At 36.3% G+C, this 24,257-nt stretch overlaps 3 protein-coding genes across 4 annotated transcripts; 1 reads left to right on the top strand and 2 right to left on the bottom strand.

The window, feature by feature from the left end:
- Window positions 1-1,409: 1,409 nt before the first annotated feature.
- Window positions 1,410-11,575, bottom strand: LOC117101801 (DNA damage-binding protein 2-like). Of its 2 annotated transcripts, none has more exons than XM_033241876.1 (11): window positions 11,441-11,575; window positions 7,778-7,990; window positions 7,030-7,152; window positions 6,607-6,798; window positions 6,235-6,380; window positions 5,140-5,239; window positions 4,723-4,900; window positions 4,466-4,608; window positions 4,045-4,209; window positions 3,643-3,688; window positions 1,410-2,980 (listed from the first exon to the last, which is right to left on the bottom strand). In XM_033241876.1, exons 2-11 carry the CDS (start codon window positions 7,907-7,909, stop codon window positions 2,709-2,711), a joined length of 1,497 nt encoding a protein of 498 aa, XP_033097767.1. In that variant the 5' UTR covers window positions 7,910-7,990; window positions 11,441-11,575; the 3' UTR covers window positions 1,410-2,708. The 2 variants fall into 2 exon arrangements, with proteins under 2 accessions (XP_033097767.1, XP_033097766.1); XM_033241875.1 differs by lacking the exon at window positions 11,441-11,575 and adding an exon at window positions 8,883-9,076.
- Window positions 11,576-11,660: 85 nt separating this feature from the next.
- On the top strand, window positions 11,661-15,043 carry LOC117101803 (triosephosphate isomerase-like). The gene is made up of 6 exons (XM_033241879.1): window positions 11,661-11,912; window positions 12,578-12,786; window positions 13,000-13,132; window positions 13,335-13,420; window positions 14,570-14,657; window positions 14,875-15,043. Exons 1-6 carry the CDS (start codon window positions 11,798-11,800, stop codon window positions 14,991-14,993), a joined length of 750 nt encoding a protein of 249 aa, XP_033097770.1. The 5' UTR covers window positions 11,661-11,797; the 3' UTR covers window positions 14,994-15,043.
- Window positions 15,044-15,947: 904 nt separating this feature from the next.
- LOC117101802 (solute carrier family 35 member F6-like) lies at window positions 15,948-23,441 on the bottom strand. Its single transcript, XM_033241878.1, has 6 exons — window positions 23,243-23,441; window positions 20,116-20,188; window positions 19,192-19,363; window positions 18,588-18,800; window positions 17,947-18,057; window positions 15,948-17,230 (listed from the first exon to the last, which is right to left on the bottom strand). The coding sequence occupies exons 1-6, from the start codon at window positions 23,317-23,319 to the stop codon at window positions 16,701-16,703; spliced, it is 1,176 nt and encodes a 391-aa protein (XP_033097769.1). The 5' UTR covers window positions 23,320-23,441; the 3' UTR covers window positions 15,948-16,700.
- Between the last annotated feature and the right edge of the window lie 816 nt (window positions 23,442-24,257).

Genomic DNA, 24,257 nt, shown 5'->3' with positions numbered 1-24,257 from the left:
TTGTATATATAATATAAATCATTCATTTTATAGGCCTAAGTACAGTACCGGTATGTAGTTTCACAACTGTGATCTATAGGCCTCTAGTAAATTAAAATTCTGTGCTTTATGTATATTTTTGATTGAATAACATGATTTTCGTAGATTTTCAATATACTTTAAGCCTATTTTAAATAATGTGACATAATAATAAATCTTTTTATTCTTCCGTCATTTTTCTCTAATTTCCCTAGTTTGTTTAAGCTGTCCCAACTCTTTTTTGGAGCCTTTTGGTTAATCAAATAGATCCCCCTAATTTCACACGTACGTATACCATTACAACATTTTAATTGTTTTCCCCAGGGGCAGCTACATTTTGGCAAGACATATTTGATTGCTCTCTTGTTTGACGACAATACACTACTGGGGTGGATGCAGGATTTGGCGGTAGGGGTGCGATACTATTTTTGATTCTTAACACCTTTGGAACTTGGACCTCAACGTAAGGCCTACTGCTAGTGCTAATTTAAATTAATAATCTTTCATTGGAATGAGTCATCCTTTTGTATATATTTGTAAGTACTGTATTATCAATTGAATAGATCAGAGTCAGAAGCGGATTTGGGGGAGGGAACCGGGCCGGCTCCAGCTTTAGGAAAGTAAAAAAAAAAAAGAAAGGAAGAAAAAAAAAGAAAAAAATTAAATTATCGCACAAATTGCCTTGGGCGTCTAGAAAAAATTTCGCGGGGCATGTCCTCGGACCCCCTAGGGTACTGGCGTTATCTCGATCGGCCCCACTTTCGGACATTTCTGGATCCCGCCCCTGAGAGTGGACCAGTATTTTCCCACGTCTTGCTCTATTCTGGTCGTGTAATTAATGGTACGTTTGTTTCGGTTTTAGAGTAAAATTTGTAATAAATAAATCTTGTGTAGGCTTTATGTTATAGTACTGCACGTTCATTTGTTTAAATATTCATTTGTTTCCGGACCTTTCCCAAGTATGAATCGAAGAGCAACTGACCAATCAGAACTCGGTCAGTTACGTGTTTACGTCATAAGTTGACGTAAAATAATTTAAGTTGTGAAACCTTAGCAACAATCCAAGGGGCGGGGCTTAGTGGAACTGTCCACTATACAATACAGTTATCGGAATTTAATATACTGTACACTAATATGAACTATAATTGTGTAGTCATAATCAAAGAGAAATAGTTTAATTTGAGTGAATGTCCAGCTTGGTGGTTAGTATACAGCACACACATTTCACATACCCAATGCACCAATTTGATAATCCTAATGCTTTCTATGGTGCTAATTTAAAAAACAGGCCACAAAAATATCTACACATTGCATGTCCTGTAAATATCTATTATTTATGTTCTCTATCGCAAACAATGACAATAAAAAATGAAGGAAAAATAGTCTTCAGCTAAATCTTTTTTAAAAATTTACAATTTATTAATTCAGCACTTCTTATCAATAGCACATATTATAGGAAAGTAAACAAACGGAAAAATTAACAAAAGCAAAAAAAAAATATTCAAACCTTAATGAAACACATCTTTTCTCCCCCACCCCCCACACAAGCATTACGCCATGTCATACTTTGTGCTGCATTTTAATGGTTATTTATACCATATCGTTATTTAATGGTGCATTTTAATGGTTAAAATTTTAATGGTTTTAGTGGTGCATTTTAGTAGTGACCATCTCATTATTTAGTGGAGCACTCCAGTGGTTATCTTGTGTACTCTCATATAAAATGGTGCATTTTAATGATTACCTTCCTGATACCATGTAATATTTTGGTGGTGCATTTTAATAGTGATCAGACATGTCATATGTAATGGTGCATTTAAAAGTTATTATACAGATATAGAGTAACTCAAATTATTTCTAAGTCGATCTTATTTTACATGTCAAATTGTGTTTTCCATTAATTAGCGATTTGTAAGTCAAATTTTATCCAAGTCGAACAATTTTCAATGTAATTTTGGATTAGACTTGGACAAGTTTAAATGCATTTAGTGGTGCATTTTAATGGCTACAATTTAATGGTTTTAGTGGTGCATTTTAATAGTGACTATCTCATTATTTAGTGGTGCACGTCAATGGTTATCTTATATAAAATGGTGCATTTAATGGTTATTTAGACCATGTCATTATCTAGTGGTGCATTTTAATGGTTATTTAGACCATGTCATTATCTAGTGATGCACTTCAATGGTTATCTTATACTCTCATAAAATAGTGCATTTTAATGGTTACTTTCCTAATTTTGGAGGTGCATTTTAAAGGTGACCAGCCATGTCATATGTAAATGTGCATTATAATGTTATTATACAGATATATGTATCGAACTCTATAATGTCATTAACAGTAATTACAGAATATCTACACAACAATTCTTAAAATCTTATCAAATATAAAAGTGTATCAAAAATATAAACAATGAATCAAATTATAAGCACACCCACACTGGTGTATACTTATCCATTGGTGCTTTGGTTTCTCAAGCTACCAATAAAGGCACATTCCACAATACAGGCATGATTTCTGGGAGACTGTCTCCCACTGTAAATGGGAGACTATGTGTTGAATCAATAATACTGGCTTGGTTTTCAACTACTGTATTTCAGTAAAAGGCAAATCTTAAGATTGGAATAAAGTCTTGTAAAGTCTTCATAATATAATTATAAAAATATAATCTTGCTTTGTATAAAATGTTTTTATTCCTTTGGCTTCTTCTTTTTCATTGCTTCCTTCACTTTAATTCCAATTGTTTGTTTTTGCTTCTCATCTGTAGTTTTAGCTCCTCTTTTTATCTTCTTTTTTATCGAAGCCACGTCATCCTCATCGTCTTCTCCTCTTCCTCTTCTACGTCGCCTCGTTTCTGAGGATGGTCCGCCAACACGCGAGGATTGTGCTCGCAAGGATTCCATAAATTGTTCATGTTTTTGGAAAGCATTCTCATCATCAGTCCACACCAAAACATGATATCCTGAAAGTATAAAACTCATGATTAAGATAAGATAGTGATTTATAAGAAAATTACTCACATTTCTGAACCTTCCTGGACTTCCTAAAGTTGCGACAAATAATTTAAAAATAATTATAATTTCTAATTACCTGTAATGAATTTAAATAAATTATGGGCTTAATTTTAGTTACATAATACAGTAGTGTGCGGCTCTTGATGTCAGAACTGAAAACAAAATGTTTGTGCCTCCGACCATGAAAACACTGATTAAAATGCCTCCAGCACCAAATTTTATCTGTACACTATATAGCCCAACAGTCTATTTTTTAAAAATGTTTCCCCACCAAAATGCCTTTAGGGACATTCATGATGCCACGACTGCCGGTCGTTTTCCAGCCCTGCTAGATGTTTCAGTTTAGTGTGTAGTGATTTGTCTTGCCTTAGGCTAAATATGAATTGGTGGGAAATCATTAGCAGGGTTTGATCCTACAGTAGCACTCAGGGATTCGGATTTTCTGAAGCAAACATCTTAATCATCTTCCAAAAAATGCAACTTTAAAGGAAAAAAAATGATGATGTGGAAAGAAAAACCAAGGAACCTAAGATTAACTTGCTAGCATGGGAGATAAGATAATAGGAGATAAGTTCTATGTGTATTGGCGATATCAAAATATTGGACTTACCCATTCCAGAGACCAGAGTGTCAGTCATTGGGGAAAATAAATTCAACTGAAAAATATAAACAAAAATAACTAAATAAATATACTGATATTAAATATTCTGTATTTGGTACAGACACATGAAGAGAATAGAGGAAGATTCGGTAAAGTGGGAAGTGAAGCAAGTACAGATGGGCAAAATGAAGAGGACAACCTAGAAAGCAATGGACGAACTGTGTCCCAGATGATGGTAGGTGGTTGATCTGAGCAGAGTCAGTGACAAAGGAGGAGAGTGGTTTTGAGACGACCCGTCCCCTTGAAGGGACAAACGGAATGACGGTGATGAAATATACTGTATAAATATATACAATTATAAACAAAATGTACAATAATAGTAGACCTAAACTGCCCTATGAAAGATCCTACCGATACAAGTCCTTCAGCTCTTGGATCCAGTAACTGGCAGATTATCTCGCCAGTATTCGCATCGAACAAGTCAATAGTTCTACATTCTCCTGAACAGTAACCAGGGAAATTTGGATCTGGGTAACGACCGACAACAATTACATCATGCACAGGATGCCAAGAAGCCTGAAAAGGTATTTCAAAAATACTTATCATTTCTTTTACAATTAGACACCAATAATAGATGCATAATTAGAATGGAATTATGTGATTCTCAAGAATGTGTCAATTCTCAATATGAATATTTTAATAAAAAGGCAAATATTTATTCATATAGCATTATTTGCATTTTGAAAGTGACAAGGTCACTCTCTGCCCCCAAAACTTGACAATAATTGAACAAATATTTTCAATAGTCCTGACAGTACTTTAGCACTCTTACCTTAATTGGAGTAATGTGCTGAAAGAACCGATGAGGATGAACGATTGTCTGATAGTTTTCCGGCCAATAGGGACCAGAATATATCCTCAACTCACTATGCTGATCAGTCGTCAGTAGACGAGAACCATCTGGGCTGAAGTACGCTGCAGTAAAATACAAAGATTGAATGAAAATAACAACTTTAAAGTTAAATACTGAAAAATAAAATAGTGCTTAGCATTCCTAGCAAGTCATGTAAACCAGTACAAAAATCTTACCAGAGTTAATAGGCTTTGTGTGTTCTAAGTTATGGACAAAGCTTTTGTTATCTTTTATCATCCTTACATCCCATAATTTCACAGTCCTATCACAAGATGAGGTCACAAACAGCCAATCACAAGTCGGATTGAACTCGCAGTGGTTGACCTTCATTTTCTGCAACCGATGGCTCCACACCTGTTGAGCCAAAGAATATAAATCTGTCGTGATAACAATAAGCACTAATACAACTCAAGATTATCAACTTTTCTTTGAAAAAAACTCTGGTATGCCCATATATAGTCATAATGTGCCTATATACTGTATGGTCATTATGTAATGTCATCATTACTATATTTCAGCATGTCACATGTTTTGTTGGTACTACTATCATAAAACATAAAAATTAAAATGAACTGAATAATTAAAAACATTACCTTCTCTCCATGTCTTGTCATAAGGGTCACTTGACCATTATTGTTACCAGCAAGTAAGAGGTTGCTCTTGAAGTTGACGTCTAGGCTACAATACCAGAAACTGAAACCAAAAGTAAGTCCTAATGAAAGTGGAAACTGGCGGTTAACTAATGTAATGTAGTTAGATTTATAGAGTGCTTTACACCGAAACGGTCTCAAAGCGCTTGAGGTGTGGAATGGCTCTTACAGTAACTTGATTCTCACCTAAGTGTCTCTTCGCGTCTGAGCTACCCAGTAAACTGGTACCAGCTACTCTCGTCTGTTCACAGCAGGGGATGGAAGGACCAGTACACTGGGGTTACCACTTTTCTCGAAAGATGCACTGAGTTCTTTACAGTGCACATGAGCCTAATTATGTACACTGGGCCTACGGTTTATCGCATTATCCGAGAAGACTTGTTCCACCACCAGAACCATAGACGAACATGCCGTTCGAACCAGCACCGATATTATAGCTGTACGTTGCGGCGCCCCTGCTTTTACTGCTTGGCCATCCAACTCGCCAACTATCTTTGCAGGACATAAAAATCCAGTAAATACATTCACACTAGACTCACCAGTGGCTGGTCTAGGGTATACATTTCTGTGGGCAAATCTGTTTGACAGGGAGTCTGACAATGGGAGCAGCTCCAGTGGGCCAAGAGTTGAAACCATGTATGGCGGAGGTTCTAAAGAATCTGGGCAATTTGTGGAGATTGTGTTCTGTGATTGTTGGTTTTGTATTTGGTTTGGTTGCCAAAGTGGGGATTGGCCCATTTGAAGAGGATGAAGTTCCAATCTCCATGGCTGGCACAGTGTACTGGTCCATCTCCAGTCCCCTGTCCGGCAACAGAAGGAGCGCTCACGACGCGGCCCATGTCAGGTATACATCCTATCTGCGAATCCTTCTACCACACTACGTAAGCTAGATCATACACACTAGCTACGTAGTGACTCGATAAGAAGAAGAAAAGAAGGCGGCTGGCACAGTCAGTGAACATCACTCTTACATAAATAATCATCTATACTATTAAAAATCCTTTGTTTTCAGTTTCAGCACTTCATGCAAAGACTTACCTCCAGTCATTAGTGTTTAAAAACACCTGTTTTGTGCGACCCTCAAAACCTTGCCTGACAACCATGCCATTAATCGATGCAGTGTAAATATGGTCTGGTGCGTCAAGGTCAAATTTCATTGCAGTGATACAGCCTCCCATTCCAATCTGTAGAAACAAATAAATAGCACCCTTAAAGATTAAATTTTAGAGTGAAATTTTGTTCCACTTACTTAATTAAAACTAGAGCTGAAATGGCATTTGAAAGAGATAGTATCATAAGTAACCAATATTTTGAATGCATCACTGATGAAAAAATTCTAAATTTTAATACAACAATAATACTAATACTTGAATAGCCTAAATTTAATAGATTTATAGTTCTTAGACTTACTCCATTAACAAAATGAATATTGTCCAATTTCTCATAGTCCCATAGAATTAAATCGCCACCTTTCGAAGCAGCGGACAATGTGGTGGGTTTTGTTGGATGCCATGCCAGGGACGTTACTCTTCTGTCAAATGGACTTGATGTTCGTAGTATCCTGTAACGTGATAGTCTATCTTGCAATGGCTTGATTAGAGCCTAAAAACAAGTTAAAAATTAGATGGATCAGCACCCAGATTCATATTTTGACTGTATCAACAATGTTATTTTTAACAATGAAATTTCCTTTGATTAATTAGTTAAATAACATTTTCATTTTTCTTTATTGCTTATATAATCGTTAATCTATATACTGCATTTATAGCGCATTGATATCAAAGTCAGATTTCTGAAGTCAATACATTTTTATAAAGCATAAATTTTCTTTACCTGTTTCATGTTGTTTATTGTACAATTTCCAGTTTTGTAGTGATACAGCTTGTGTAAAACATTTTGACTTCGCAATTCAAAGGGTTTTACCACAGGCAGCTGTATCAGGTTTTTAACTGGATCCTGCAGGAATAACAAAAGGAATTACACTATATATAACAAAATTAAAATTTTATTGTTTCATGTGGCATTGTTTTTCCTTTGTTATTTTTTTAAGGGAGAGGCATCAACACCTCTTTTTGTTTACACCACTAAAAATCTGGGTCGCTTCGGCCCTGAAATGATCGTAACAACTCAAGGCTGAACCGATGCAGGGATGAAACAACCCAGGGCCGAACAAAATCAGGGCTGAAACGACCCTACACCCTGACTAACTACCCTTACAGAGGTGTTTAAACCTGCTAAAGCTCACAGACTCCTGTAGGTCAGTGAAATATGTGGATTTCTGCATTTTGGCTTTAAATATTAAAAATAAAAAGGCAGCCTAAACAAAGGATGGTGTACATCAAGAAATATTTCTCCATTCTTCCTTAATCGTTCTAGAATGAAGTAAACATCAGCAAAAAATACTATCATGGAATTTTGCATGTGTTCCAAAACCACTTGTTTCTATCTATGACTTGGATAAAAATATAAAATGTATCGAACTTGGCATTATCTGCTTATACTATCATCCTCCAACCTAACTAAATCTTTTTAAATACCAAAATTTAGATGTCTAAGCTTTCTTTGAATTTTTTTTGTCTACCTTATTTTTGTTATCTGCCTTCTCCTTAGCATTCTCCTTTGATCCCTTCTTGCCATTGGCTGAAACTGGTTTCTTAGCTTTGCCTTTTCCAGCTGGCCCACTCCTCCCTTTTCTAGTAGCAGCAGGTGCCATGGTAACTGACAATTATTATGCAACAATTTGAGTTTGTTAGATGGATGGCTGACTGACTGTGCACTTTATCTGATCCCTTCACTAAAGAAAGAAACATGGAATGTATAATACAGTACTCGGGCGGATCCCAAATTCTTAAAAAAGGGCGGCACAACAGTTTCAGAATAGGTAAGCGAGTAGCACATAACATTGATTTGCATTGAAATTTTTAAAACTTCTTGGCAAAACGGGTAGGGGAGGGGGAACGTATACCCCATTCCCCCTACTGGACCCGCCCCTGGTACTCATTAAATGCTGCCCTCAATTATTGAAAGCAATGCCATAAGCATGCGGCCAACTTGCCAGAAGAAACATGCATGACATAAAAACATTTCACAATAAATAATTTAATTATAAAATAATGAGAATGAAAAAATGTGTTCACACAGGGGAAGATTTGACAGGGGGGTGGGGGGATTCTCCTGTCACATATCTAAAATAAACGCTTGCAAGTGGTGTTATGCAGCTTTTACGTATGACCTGATTAATGACGACTTAGGTCCTTTGTGGTCCTAAACATTCTTCAAAAATTCCGAAAATATGATCACTATAATAATATTATAATAATGGTCGACCTATAGAGTGCATATTATGGAGACCTCTATGCGCTTAAAAATGAAAAACTGTACAAAGAAAGTAATACTTAAAATGGTTTGGCCGTTTTCTATGTCAAATGCAAAATGCCGAAAGGTCCACTGATTAATCTCAGATAAGAAAGTATAATACATACTCCAAGTATTGAAATACACGCCATCGTGTTAGGATTCAATATTTCGACATTAATTATGTCATCATCAGGAATGCAAAATGGCATTGAAAAATTGTTTGACTTATTAGATAAAATTTGACTTGAATTTGGCATGTAAAATAGTATTAAAATTATTTGACATAATAATAATAATAATAATAATAATAATGAAATGATAAAACATACCAATTCTCAGCTCACATTAACACTTGACATCACAGCTCACTCTTGACTAGTGCACCCAAGCAGGGAGGTATGACCCAAGCAAGCATGCTGCTTAAGGCCTCTTATGTGACATCTTAATTATCCTTCCACCATTATAATTAACAACAAAGGACTACTTAGGCAAAGCCCATTGACATATGCAAATAGGGGTGTAAACAAAGACACTGAATGTTGATAGCTTATTACATAATCAACACTAACACAGCAGTCTACCCTAAACAACAGATTATCATGTAAGCCAAGGCCCAACAACTATTAAATTAAAGGCTATTCCTAATCTAAATAAATGGCAAATTAGTTTCAAATTAAAATACTTAGTACTACCAGACTATTTTCCCATGGTACTACTTAGTATACTTTACCCATACCAGTAACTAACATTTAAAATAATTTTAGTCCAATTCCCAATATAACTTACTACAGTACTGTAGTTAACCAACAGCCAGCCTTAATGTCATTCATTTATATGTCATTCATTCATCCATCCATCCATCCATTAATTTTTATTTTATCCATTTATTCATTCATCTATTCATTTATTTACTTACACAATTTACCTAGTTAGGGCACTTTTCATGACAATTCATGCTCAAAGGCACAATGTGAACATTTATGTTTACAGGGTTAAAATATTGTTAATGTTGCTTAGTTGACAAGAAAATACATTAATTATAATATAAATTCAACACGAAAAATGGGTACCTAGCAGGAGTTGAATGATTCAGAATGAATCAGTAATGCTGGTTACAAGCATAACTAGGAATACTCCCCAGGGAGTGGAGGAGGCTGCACGTTGTATACGAATGATTCTGTATCCAATGACCGCAGGGAAAGACAAATCAAGGGCAGATGACACCCAGTAGGAGTACTTTCGTGCATGGTCGGTTCAGATCTAGCTGGAAACGTAATGCAGCGTCTGCATGATGGGTTGAGGATGATCGTTTTTGTCAAAATTTTGATTTCATTTTTACAAACTACAGCCCATTTGAACACAATAAGTAAATAAAGCGTGTTCTCTGTTTAAGTACTTATTTTCTATAGATAGATATCCTACAATAAAAACATCATGAGGCCTAAATAGATGTAGGATGCTGCAACTAGGCCTACGTATGTACGGGCCCAGAGAGAAAGACGATCGTAGAACACGGGTCCGACAAGACAACATGAACAGGGTACGTCGTAATGTACAGTCAAGTTAAGTCACTTTCAAGAGATGGTCTGTCACAATATAATTTCTTGTGCATCAATTTCCCACAATAGTCAGTCAGTCACATATTTGCCGAAGGGGTGCGTCATTGCATGCAGAAACAAAAATTTCGCGAGGCCCCTAAGGTAGAGTTATCTCAATCGGCCCCACTTTCGCCCCCCCCCCCAATTTCAGACATTTCTGGATCTGCCCCGTAGATGGCCGGGAATGTTACAAGAATAAAGATAATTTTAGTGAAACCTAGAAAGAAGATGAGTTTGTACACAGTGAGTCATTGGCACAGAGAAACACTCAAATTCTTCAAAAGGCTTATTCTTCTTATCGAGTCACTACGTAGCTAGTGTGTATGATCTTGCTTACATAGCGTGGTAGAAGGATTTGCAGGTAGGATGGATACCCGACATGGGCCACGATATAAACGCTCCTTCTGTGGCCAAACATGGGACTGGAAATGGACCAGTACACCGGGGTAACCCTCTATTCTTCTTGAATGATGTACTGTACTGGGTTCTTTAAAGTGCACACGAGCCAATTGTGTACTTAGAGTCCTTATCTGAAAAGACTTATTCCACCACCGGAACCATAGGCGAGCGTGCCATTCGAACCAGCGCCAATATTATGGCTGTATATATCACGGTTCCCCTGTCTTTCGACTCTCCTAAAAAGCTTAAATACAGTTAAAAGTCTTTGCTTGTATGATGAATTGGAGGCCGTCCTACTAGTTGGAAACTGCTTTGATTGGTCAAGGAGTTTTGGTGGATGGATTTCTGGAACGTGCAAGTGTGTGTTTTGAATTTTCTACCCCTGAAAATGTGGACCTTTGGTAATTTGGGGGGTGTGTATGCACCCGTCGCACCCCCCCCCCTGCGTACACGGGCCTGGATTTGGCCAAATTGCATCCTAGAATCCATGCGACGCTCTCGCATGCGCAGATGACTGTTAGTGATGTCATTACGTTCTACGCTGCGTGCAATCTATGCTACCGTTGCACCTGGTTCCACATTATCCACATTTAAAATATGGAACTTATGGTTTAATTAAATTCGTCTAGGCTTAACTTAGCCTAGGCTTAGCTAGGTTATAACTTTATTATAAGCTAATAAACAGAAAGGCCCAGGTATCCGACATCAGCTCTGTGTAGTGTCTGTGACAGATGTGTCTGTCCTTGGGTTTCCTGTCCTCACAGCAGCGGGACTCGAAAGGCCTCTTTCTTTTTCAGACCACATGTCCAGTATCAGTGACAGGCAAAAAAACCTGTGTGAAGGAAGAAAGTGTTAAATTTGATCATAGCATCATTCTGCGATAAACTTACACACAATTCAGATTTCCGAGTTATTAGGATTCCGCCAGCGATCAGGCCATATAGTTGAGATTATTTTAAGCTGGTTCCACATGTAGGATGTAGATGGAGGAAAAGGAGAAGATGGGGATGAGTTGAATATCATAGAGGGCGCTAGCCAAACTTACATAATGTACGTGCTCATCCATCCATATCGATCATCATCATCCCCGCATGATCCACGGCGGACGTGCGAATAACGATGACGTACCTCGGCGGCCACCCTGGGAACTCGGCCATCATCCGTGGTGCAGCAGCAGAAAACGCCGGGTTGTGAGTAACAATCGAATGTGTGTTACTTAGGTTGGGCTTCTAAGTACATCGTTAAAAATGTCAGATCAACGAAACTTCTTCGTAGGAGGGAACTGGAAAATGAATGGAAGTAAAGCTAGTATAGATGGCATTTTACAGTTTTTAAATGAAGCCAAAATACCAGCGAATACTGGTAAGAAAAAATTTGCCTGTCTGTGTGTGCTGCTAAGTTTATGGTTTACCTAGTCTAGCTAGGCCTAGATGTTTATGTCTTGTTTGTGATGATAGGCACTGTTGTCCGCCCCTTCGTTCATGGGATCCCTCCTGTCTAGGCCAGGTCTAGATTGGGTAGCTAAAGAAAGAAACAAGCTCTGACTATAAAGTAGTATGGTCCAAGTGGAAATTTATACATGATGAATGAATGAAAGCATTATGATTTTCATCATATTCTGAAAAATGATTTGGCTAAAAAATAGCAGAATAATGAATATTATAGGGCCTGCCTTACTAGGCTAGGTCTAATTAATACTAAATTAAATTAAACTAAACATCCAAGGACCTACTTTCTACATATTAATTACTAAGTAAGATGAGGCCTATGCCTAGTCTTCTAATACTCTTGGAGAATTATGGTACTGCAAAGTACAGTAGGCCCTTTAAGTATCTGTTTATTTTATATGACTTTATTTATATATTTATTGATTACTGTATACATATAGGCCTTAATTAGTCATCATATCACTTATCATTAATAATATTATATAATTTAAGCATATTTTGATGTTTGTATCTATAATATATACAAGAATCACTAATACATACTATATAATTCTTATACTAATTATTTTTTTAATATAGATGTTGTGTGTGGCCCACCAACGGCTTATCTTTCCTACGTGAAAGAGCGAATACAGGCGGGAGTGCAAGTGTCTGCCCAGAATTGCTACAAGGTCGCCAAGGGAGCATTTACTGGAGAGACCAGTCCTGCTATGCTGAAGGACCTTCGCATTGGATGGGTCATCCTAGGTCACTCTGAGAGGCGGCATGTATTTGGAGAAAGTGATGAGGTGATTATTAAGTCTTAAGATTTAGCAGATTACCTTTTTAATGTTTTTAAATCATCTCACCAAATATCAATCATTGTGATCACATTATATTTCCTTGTTTATTTATTGAAATTAATCAATTATAATATTTTCATGGTCTTTTCAGGAATTATTGTCAATGTTGAAAAAAATTATCATCATTTTCATCTTCAAATGTCATATCTTGTCTTTCAGTTGATTGGTGAGAAGGTTAAGCATGCACTGGACGAAGGAGTCAAGGTCATTGCTTGTGTTGGAGAAACACTAGGGGAGCGTGAGAGTGGTTTGACCGAGGAAGTTGTCTTCAAACAAACTAAAGCAATTGCTAGTAGGCTATCATTAACATATTTTTTAATGTGCTTGCAAGTTACCTTTTGGTGCCTTACTATTTCAATATCTGACTACAGTAAAATATTTATGAAGACTTATTTACAATACTATTTTTTTTTCTTGGAAGTGTTACAAATTGAAGGAACTTAATTCTGTATTTTAAAAGTTAACTTTCTCCAACTTGCATTAAATTTTTTCAGGCAATGTGAGTGACTGGAGTAGTGTTGTCATCGCATACGAACCAGTTTGGGCCATCGGCACAGGAAAAACAGCCACCCCAGAACAGGTACACACACTGTCAATCAATCAGTCACTTAATTTAACAGTTTACTTAGTGATTACAAATTCCAATAAAGCTATGACACTACACATTGAAAAAAATAAAAATTAACCAAATTTGAGTGCACTCATCCATGGTCCTGAGTTCATGAATATTCAAAGCTTATGCAAAATATAATATATTTCACTTTATTCAAAATTCATATAAAAACAAGTTACAATTCGTGGCCGAAACGCCTTTTTTTTGCAATTTTACAGAAAAAATCCATTCATAAAAAGTTAAAACACACACAAAAAATTTATTTAGAGGTTAATATATAAAAAATATTCAAGAAAATAAAACAATTGGACAGGCAGCTTGCCTTCTCTAAATGAACAATTAAGAATATCTGAAAAAGGACTCACTTAATTCGTCACTAAATTCCCTTAAAAGTCTGGGCGGGATACAGTCAGGCCTCCAGCTTTGATTGGTTTAACCTTTTTCAATTTATTATATACTTTCTATGGCTGAACTTTGGGAACAGTTTCAACAGAAGGAAGATTGGCAGGAAGTTTGTCATAATCTAAGGGTGGTAGAGCATAGTAAATGCCATGGTCTTCATTTGTGTATGCCACATCTGTGGTTCATTATGCTGTAAATACTTAACATGGTTACAGTAATAGATGGACTTGAGCTTTTTCTTGAGCAACTTTCCTCTTAACCAGCCGTGTATCTAAAAGTCTTGAAATGGGGACGGGTAAGTCGGGCGGGGCTTGATGATCAGTTGAGGGGTGCTAACTTGCAAGATAAGCTAATTTTAGGTGATTTTTAACTCTCCCCTGCCCCCACGCACCCCATAGATATGACACTGCTCTTAACAACTGCATTTCTGAGTTTCTTCCATTCCGCAGTGTTGCTGAAAAAAGGCAACTTGTCTCCTATCAATTAGGTCCCACAAAGCATGTTTGTCTTACTTATGAATCTTAACTACTGTATTTTAATTGGACAAAAATTCATTAAAAGCAGTGTCCTGAGAAGTTCATACAACTTATCCATTTTTCCTTGGGTGGTTGTACAATTTGTGATACTCAATCAATGAGACATCTCAACTCTTCAAGCTTAATAACTATCAGATGATTCGATAACCCAAGTAATCAAATGTGCATATCGTTTTAGGCACAGGAAGTTCACCTCCGCCTACGTGCCTGGCTATCGGACAACGTTTCCCCCTCTGTCGCTGCATCAACACGCATTATATATGGAGGTAAATTTTGAAATATTTATAGTAGGATGAGAGGGCATGAAACATTAATCCTAGGTGATATAATCATGTTTATAATAATACTGTTTTTTGGTATGTAGATGTGTCCATTGGACAGGGTACTAAAGATAGTTTTTGCTGTGGGCCACATCATGTGGGAAGCTGCACAAAATTTTATTTTCCAGCATCAAGCTAACTCTAATATTTTTTAATTTTTCAGGATCTGTGAATGCAAAGAATTGTCAAGATCTAGCAACCAAACCTGATGTTGATGGGTTCCTGGTTGGGGGCGCTTCACTTAAGCCAGATTTCATCACGATAATCAATGCCAAGGGCTAAGATGCTAAAGAACTGGTGCTATTATTACAAATTTAAAGAGTGAATTAAAATATTATTAGATGTTTGTTTTTATTCAAAATAACCTGATAAAACAAGTACTATACCATAACATCATAAATCTATAACACAAATACATAATAAATTTTTGTTGGACATGAAATACAATTTCTATTATGTCACAAAAAAGGGAAAAAAAGGAAAAGTTATAAATTTATACTGTTTTATTGTTTGTCAAATTGTGAAGGCATACTTGTGTTTATAATCATGTCTTGAATTTTTTCTCTAAGAGACGTACAAACATAAACATGGAAACACAGACATACAAAAGAGAATAGGCTTTCTTGTATGAATTAGACCGCTGCCATTAAATGAACTAAACATTTAGATGTAACAGTAAATTCCTTTTGTACAGTAGACCTATATAGGGTATAAACATTAAAATAAGGTAGCATATAACAGTGCTCAATGAAAAATCAGTGATGTTAAGGTAGTGAAATGAAGAGTGTTTGCATTAAATATAAATGAACGAAGATGCTTATAGTGATTCTTTACTGTTGCATTGTTAGTAGTGCAGTGGTGTGACGTCTATGCGCTCTCGTGTGGCAGTCCACAGGGACCCCACCCCTAGGGGGGCCCCACCCTGAAAAGAGATTTGTTGATGCGTAACACTATGTCGTGTCTCTGACATCGACTGTAGGATCATATATTTATAAAAAAATTAGCGATATTTGAAATTATTTAGGGAAAAAAACCCATTCCCAGACGATATACCAACTGAAACTAGATTTTGGACTGGGTCTTTGGTAGAAATCCTTGATTTCAGAAGACATTCCACTACTAGGCCTAAAGTCAACAAACTGCCAGCCAAATCAAACGGTATTTTAACATGAAAATGGAATAAACAACCACTAATTTGTTCAAATTTTAAACACGAACTTATACACAAGATACTACTTATACTTTATATTTAATTTATTATATAATTGCATAACAGATACATAATGAGTAAATACAGTACACAACTAACCAATATGAACAAAAGTACATTTATATACATTAATTTTAAAGTGATTACATATTTTTATTTTAGATAAATAAATGATAACATTGCATTAAAACTAAATGCTACAAGTATTGTCATCTCTGGGACCTTTTATTAAAATAATAAATCGATTCAGCTTTTAAAAAGATAATATAATTATATACTGAAAAATTGCAAACATTTCTTGAAGGTAAATTTAAGTACAAATGGAAGCATAAAAATCGTCATCATTACACACAAACCATAAAATATCAAAAAGCAACTGAAACGTATTGTTTGTTATTGCACTATTCAATTACAAAATGACACTAAAATAAAAATAGACAATATTCATACATTACTCTACAAAGACTACTGTCACATGGATAATACATTTCACATACCATACCATACAGGCCTATAGAGAAGAAAGCACACTTTTGGCAGTATTATGAAAGATAGTGGGCTTGCATTAATATGATTATGTTTGAAATTAATGCTAAAATTAGATTAACGCTAAAATGATTCACAAAAACACATCTTGAAGTGGATGGTTATAGCAGTGTTCAAAACAATTTCAAGGCCATTTTACTTATTTTCTATGATTTTTTAATTACATAAAAATATACTGCAGTTCTTCCTTATCTAATTCTTTTTAATGAATTCAATACAATTAATGTTTTCCTTTAAATTTGTGGGTAACGACCATCTTTACTATTGTAACTAATGCTTCCTGCATTCTGAATCGAACCATGATCTAGAATGGGTTTCTGTTCATCTGAGTTGTATACCACTAATGAATTCCTCTTCTGTTTGTAGCGCTCATAAAGTGGAACACACACAGCATTGTTGTAAACACAAGTGCCAGACACGAGGATCACAAAACCGAGTAACTGCAGAAAACCAGCAATCCCACTGAATTTCTCCCAGCCAACAGCCAAACTAAAACACCATATAACAAGTGTTCGGAGACTATCTAGCACCATTCTAGTGGTGGCGCTCATCTCTTTGGTGACACTGATCCCAGAGAAGTTAAAGAAAGCGATACTTATCATATTTCCCAGGAATGCCACAATGAGAAGCTTATTGTTGCCCAATTGTATAAAACCATCTATAGCATCTTCAAGACGATGCTCTGGCAAAGTGCTCAGGGAACCAACATGAATATAAAAGAATGGAACAAGTAAAACAGACAGGACACAGAATCCAAATAAACCTGAAATATGAGAAAATAAATATTTGGTTAAACGTACCCCTTATAATATTAATTATACATTTTCACTAATCATGGTGGTTTGGGCATACAATTTAAGCCTGGTTTCCATACAATCGCTACACACTATTGCTGACTCCTTTGGCAACGCTGATTGGTCAGTTGAATCAGGGAGCGTTCCTGATTGTGTCGGGCAGTGAATGCTCTGTTGCGACTGCGCAGCGATTCATGGAAAGGTATCTGGATAAATACATGCAGATGTATGGAAGTTGTACGTATATCAAGTACAGGCAGACCCTAAAAACATGGGATAAAGTCATAAAAGTGACCTTGGGGGAAACAGAGACAGGAGTTGGCTCAGGACAGAGGAGTATGGAGATTGGCCATCTAATGCTTTGGCTGAACCCCCTTTTCAAACAATGCCTCACTCTGATAAACCAAACCATCCTTTCCCCTTGCAATAAATACAATCAAACAATGACACGACACAACAATTTATATAAGCTTCACCTCCATTGTCCCCCCACCCACCAGAACCCTAACTCCATACCCCATCAGAGTGCCTAGTTACCCATGGACCTCCAGCTCTTATAAGTAGATCTTACGAAATGCTAGAAATGGCCTATTATAATAATTAGGTGACAGTGATCTCTAGAAGTGAATTCCATATGTGCAGTGCTGAAAGATGGTTAGCAACTAAGAATGAGCAATGCACTTACCTTCCCACCCAACTGCTTGTAAGGCTGGTATTTTATACTTGCTAAGGAACTTTTCTTCAATAACCATCTGGACAGCTGTGATAATCTGAGCCATTATGATCAATAAATCACCTAAAATATTATGCAATGAAAAGGAAATGTTATAGAAAAGAAGTACAATAATTTGTCTTGGCTACCTGAGCCATTCAATATTATTTTTTACGAATACTGTAGGATGTTATTACAGTACTATGAGAAACTCATCTTCAAAATGTATAATCCTTCCTTATCCTATCCATTACAATGGTATCGCGATACATTCTGAATGCCTGGTGCACTTGCAACATCACCAGAAATAGTGAAAAGTATAAACGTGAAGAGTGCACATAAGATTCATAATTTCAGAAATAGAATATTATGCAACTAAGTACGGTATACTAAACTGTTCTAAGATGATTAAAAACCCATCTGTCCATCCATCCATTTATTTCTTATATTTATCACCAACTTGTTATTTATTTGTTTAATTATATTCATCAATAAATGGCAATTTGTAGAGTATCAGTATTGCCCTAAAAAGGTGACATGGCAGCTGTTGCCGATACAATGAGGGCCGCATCACTAATCACCTATAATACTAAATGATTCGGACTACTGCTCACCTGTGATAATATTATTTAGGTCTTTACTATCCTTCTCTTTGAATACAATGTCAGCCACGCCCACTAAGACCAAACCAATCAAAACGAGGAACATGCCAAGCCAGTGGTGTACTTGGAGTTTTCGGCCAAGGAATGCCACAGAGAGAAGACCAGTGAAAATGATGACAGATCCCCTTAGCATCTGGAAGCTGGAAGCATAGGTGAGGGTCAAACCTTCAATGAAAAATGATGAAAGTATAAATGCGTGAAAAACTTACAACCCACAAAGTCAGGAGATGTGTTTAATACATATTTTACATACAGTACAACATTTTATGTATATATACATATACTTAGGTAATTAGCCTTCAATTGAAAATTAAAGCTTTTAAGAGAGACTCCTTTCTTTAATTAGTCAATATAATACTGCTTCTATATTTGTTATATTTTTTTGTTTTAAAAACACAAAAATCTGATGGTAATAAATTAATAATATTCATAGTCAAATACTGTGACTGATAAATCTGAATGGTTTTTTTTTATATTCCAAATTATGAAAGCAAGTTTTTGAAGAAAAAAAAAAATTAATAAAATATGAATGAACACAAATTGAGGTGCAACATACCGACATACATGATTGATGTTCCACACATGTCACAGAGCGCTGGGGGAAGCATCACAAAAGGTGTGAATTCCTGAGGTCCAACATCGTAGTGCTTTCCTTTTCTTTGCTTGTAGAACCATACAAGCTTGAAGGTTAGCAAGCAGGCCATCTCACCAAGGAACATACCACATGCCTATGATAAGAACACAACTGTGAACACAAGTGTAGATTTGTATAGCGCCGGTATCCATCAAACAATGCTCATGGCGCTTGATACTCAAACAATGACTTTCTTCACCCCTAAGTGTCCCTTTGTGTCTGTGCTACCAGGTAACCCGGTACCAGCAACTCTAGTCTTCCACCATAGAGGCTATCATTACCAGTACACCGGAGCATCCCCTACTTGTCTCGAATGATGTACAGGGTTCCTTATATATTGCACATGAGCCATTGTGTACACTGGGCCTACGGTTTATAGTCCTTATCCGAGAATTAGACTTGTTCTACCACCAGAACCATAGGCGAGCGTGCCGTTTGAACCAGTGCCGATATTTTGGCTGTAGGTTGCAGAACCCTTGCCTTAGGGCACTCGGCCATTTGACTCGCCGCTCGGCCATTTCGACTCGCACTGTTTCTATCATTTAACATTGGTTACAGAATACAAGAAGAAGGATGTAAGAAGCAAAATGATGAAAACAAAGGAGGTAAAAAGGAAAAATGGACAAAAAAAGGAAGCAGGAAGCTAAAAAAAGTTTAGGAAGCAAGACGATGTTCATGAGTGTGAAATAAGAAGACGAAAAGTAGGCAGCAAGATAATGAAAAGGAGTGGAAATGAAGAAGGAAAATAAGAAGCAGGAAGATAAAAAGAAACAAAGTAGATAGGCAGAGGGTGAAAAAAAAGGATAAAAAGGAGAACTTGAAATACTCTGAAATATTAAACCCTACTTGTAGAAAAGGGTGGTCAAATTTTCTGCTTGTATCTCCCTCTCTTCCTGGCGATGTCATCAAATCTGCCCATCTAGAATCAAACAAAAACTTGGCAATATTAGACACTGTATTGTTGAAAAAAATATGCTGAGTGGATTAATGGAAAGTAATGAAAAGGATAGGAAAAAAAGGGTTAATCCACAGAATATAAAAACAGCTCTGTACAATCAGTAGCATATTTACACAGGGTGACACATTCCCCACCAAAAAAAGCTTGCATCCCCCAGAAGTTGAAGTAGTTAAAAATCACCTCACATCACCATATTTTGCCAGAGTTCCCCCTCACATAATCATTGAATCGTCCCACTTCACCTTTGCCCCCCCCCCCATCAGCCCCTCCCGCATTTCAATACTCCTAGATATTCAATAAATGAAGCAACAAAGCAGCACATAATCATTTTACATAGTACATTTAACAAAAATAAATTTAATAATACAGTAATAATATCAATAATAATAATAACAATAATAATAATAATAATAACAACAACAATAATAATATTTTGCACTCAAACCTCCTTAGGTACCCACTATACTCCTGCGTGGAGTGATGAAATGCAGATGAAGTACCTTGCTCAAGGACACAAACGAAATGATTGAAACCCCTACCTCGAGGTTAGGACACCAAACCGTTCCCACTGCGCCAAACAACTTTCACAAATTTAGCTGCCAAAAAAGTATGTAGCTTATGCATGAAAACATTGTGTGACAAAACCACAATGAAATTTAGAGTTAGGATACTAAAAAAGAAAGTTTTGTTAACCTACAGTAGTACGGGAAACTTGTACTGTAGATGCAGACATTGTTAAACAAAAGGTAAATAGACATTAGATATACACGATTGAAATACAAAACAACATCATTGTTAGTTCAAATAAAGTCTGATAATCTTTCATTTTATGTCACCAGTACCATCGTTGCATTCTTCAGAGTAAGGATTGTTAGCAATAAAATCAGAATGGCATATTTTACAGCTAAATTGTAGTGTTAGGTAAATAATTGATTCTTTCTGAAATAGTTTATCATATGATATAATTATATGATAAGCCCAAACTTGTTTGCAGTAAGGGGTTTTATTGTGTGTTGGGGGCCCAGAGAATTAGGAAAGGGAGGAAAAAAAGGAATCTGCTAGTGATTAGTTACTGTAGTTTCTGCAAGATTATTGCTTTCTTGTAGGAGTGCGGGAGGCCGCCCAGATTTCAGGGAGACTTGGGACACATGCGGATTGAACAACACTGCAGTATACTCTTTGGTAGAGAGCAAAGTCTTCTGGTGTAGGCCTATTGTCCATTCACCACCAGAAGGACACCACTAGTACACTAAAAGTCTTTGGACTTTAGGTTTCATAGGATCCTAGGTGTTTTTGGACCAAACAAAACAACCTAACAGCTGAGACTGGGGTGGTTGTAAATTATGTACACTAGACTACAGTATTCCCAGGCAGAAAATCAAAGAATCTACCTAAAATATTACATTGACGATACAATACTTTATTTATGATTTTTTTTTTTATGTATACAACATGCACAACAAGCAGTCTGAAGGCTAAAAACGTTGAACTTACAAAACCGATATTAAGCCAAATCAGGGGCACATCCAGAAATTTTCTGACACAGGGCCCAATAGGTAGTCCATACCCACCTCATCCCCACCATGGTTTGGTTGAGGTGAGCAAATTTTAAGAATAGGCCCCTCTAGACACTCTGAAATGGCCCTCTCACTCAGATGGAAAAAATGCTTTTTCAAAGCCGTGTTCCCCATCGACAAAATTATTGACTTCTTCCCAACGGGAGCTATGCTCCGCCTCCCTTAAGATACCCCTCCTTCACGGGAACCGCAAAGGTGTAACAAGGTTCCTATAGTATATTTTATACTGGGAGTCACAAAGCAAATTATGATTACACCAGCTCTTAATGGCCGGAAATGGCACTCATTCAGATTGAATATTTTATCTCCATTTAAAAAAAATGTAGGGGGGTCCTGGCCGGCTGAACACCCCATCCCCACTGGATTAATATGATATATGTCATACAATCGAGTTCAGAGACACATTATGCTGTTATTTATCAACAAAGCTTTATTCTGTAATTAATAATGGCTAAAAAACCCTGCCTTAGTAAGTCTCCATCTTTTGGCTTTTTTTACATCCTGATTTATGCAATCGTTGGAAAAAAATCTGCATCGGGAATATAGCGTTGTGTTCATCATCAATCAATAGAAAATTCAAAATTAGTGAGTGGTAAATTTATCACACTCTCTCCTTTCGCCCACTGCTGTTTCCACCACTGAACTCATGGGTACACTTCCTTTTTTTCCTTCTTTCGTCCCTTTATTTAGGGGACACAAAAAAATTATTTGATTATCACTCCTTAAAAAAAAAAAGCGATGAGGACTGGCGGTTTTTTTGTTTTTTTTCAATCGGAACAATAGAATATTGCCTTTTTTTATCGATGAGGGAGGGACTGTTTTTATTTGGCAAGAATATTGTAAATAAACTGGTTTAATTTTATTGTATTTTTAAGAAAATGTATTTCCTGTCACAAAATTGCATTGTTTTTTTTATGCTGTTGAAATAAATGATGCGGCAAAATTTCTTCTTTTTACTCCCACATCAATATTTACCAAAATTTTTAACGTGGGTGGAGTGATAATCTAACAATTTTTTCTATGTGCCTTCTCTTCTCAATTTTTTTCTTCCTCTTTTTATATTTTTCGGGACTGACAGGGGAGGAATTCGTTTAATTTAATTTCACTGTTCCCTGGTTTGTAATTTCACTGTTCCCTGGTTTTAACAACAGCCACTGCCAAAATAATAATATAAAAAATAAAAATCTAAGTTTAATCAAATGCTCATATCAGACATATATTATACAGGCACCATTAGCTTAATAATAATTTCCAGCAAGTACAGCCTATGGTCCGCAATCAAGTTTTTTTGGGCCTAGGCCTAGCTGGGGATACGAACGACTCAAAAACAAGGCTGAGTAAGCAGAGCAGAGTGCTCCGTCGTTCGTTGCAAATCATGCCAAATGTCAGTGTAGGCCTAGGCCTAGGCCTAGTGATGAAAATAAAGAAGCCAACTTACTTCGTACTAATTGTATTTATTGAACCAGTGACTAACATTAAGACCGCCAATGAGTATTGGTAGCTAGTCCAAGCCATATTGAAACCAACTTCAATCACCTATAATAGTTTTGGAACATTCAACAGTCATCTAAACTGAAAGAAGTATGAAAAGGATGTGGTGAGAAGTTTTGTAAAGTTTGTTGCTGCAGTCAGCTGACTATCTGCGGTCACGTGCTGACTCATTGTTCATTGTTCTGTGTAGTCACATGATTTATATGGAAGTTTGATTGTACGAAGAGATACTGCATGCTCGGGACTGTCAAAAGTTCTGTTATAAATATACTAGTGTACGTACCTTTGAATTTGTTCACGTATTACATGTTATTATAGGCATTTAATACTGCCATCATTCACATAAGGCACATGTAGAACAGCACAGGCTGGAAAATTGTTTATTTTTGTCTGTCAAAAATGAATATACCCTTTCTCTATGGTCGATAGTATAATACACCCCAAGTAAGTATACAAATGCACGCCATCGTGTTGGGATTCAATATTTCGACATCATCATCAGGAATATTATAGGTCTAGTACTCTATTTTGTTTAGTGATATAAAAATATGGCCAATAATTACTCTTAGGCCTACATAGCGTGTATGCAGTGCCTCTTATGCACTTTGCACCAAATTATAATAAATAGTTATAATAATAATAACAATAATAAAAACTTATAATAATAATTATAATTAATTATAGGCCTAACAGACTTTTAATATTTGTATAAGCTGTCAAATTAAATGTCCTGCTAAAGACACTAAACTGTACACGTATGTATACGTACGTACGTGTACACTAATCTTTACACCGTACGTATATACATAATTTACTTTGATTATAATTAAATGTACTTGGAAAATTATGTTACTAAACAGACTCAATTTAGCAGCGTGTAGGCCTCGTATATCATTTTATCCATCAATGAGAGAATTAAAAGTATTAAAGAATTGAAGTAGTTCCGTATAGTCCTTACCCGG

The sequence above is a fragment of the Anneissia japonica genome, unplaced genomic scaffold, assembly GCF_011630105.1.
Source record: "Anneissia japonica isolate Jap-2015-1 unplaced genomic scaffold, ASM1163010v1 scaffold4988_len2956909_cov206, whole genome shotgun sequence".
NCBI classification, from domain to species: Eukaryota; Metazoa; Echinodermata; class Crinoidea; order Comatulida; family Comatulidae; genus Anneissia; species Anneissia japonica.
The sequence above is the reverse complement of the archived record's forward strand: the minus strand, read 5'-3'. Positions and strand labels throughout refer to the sequence as shown.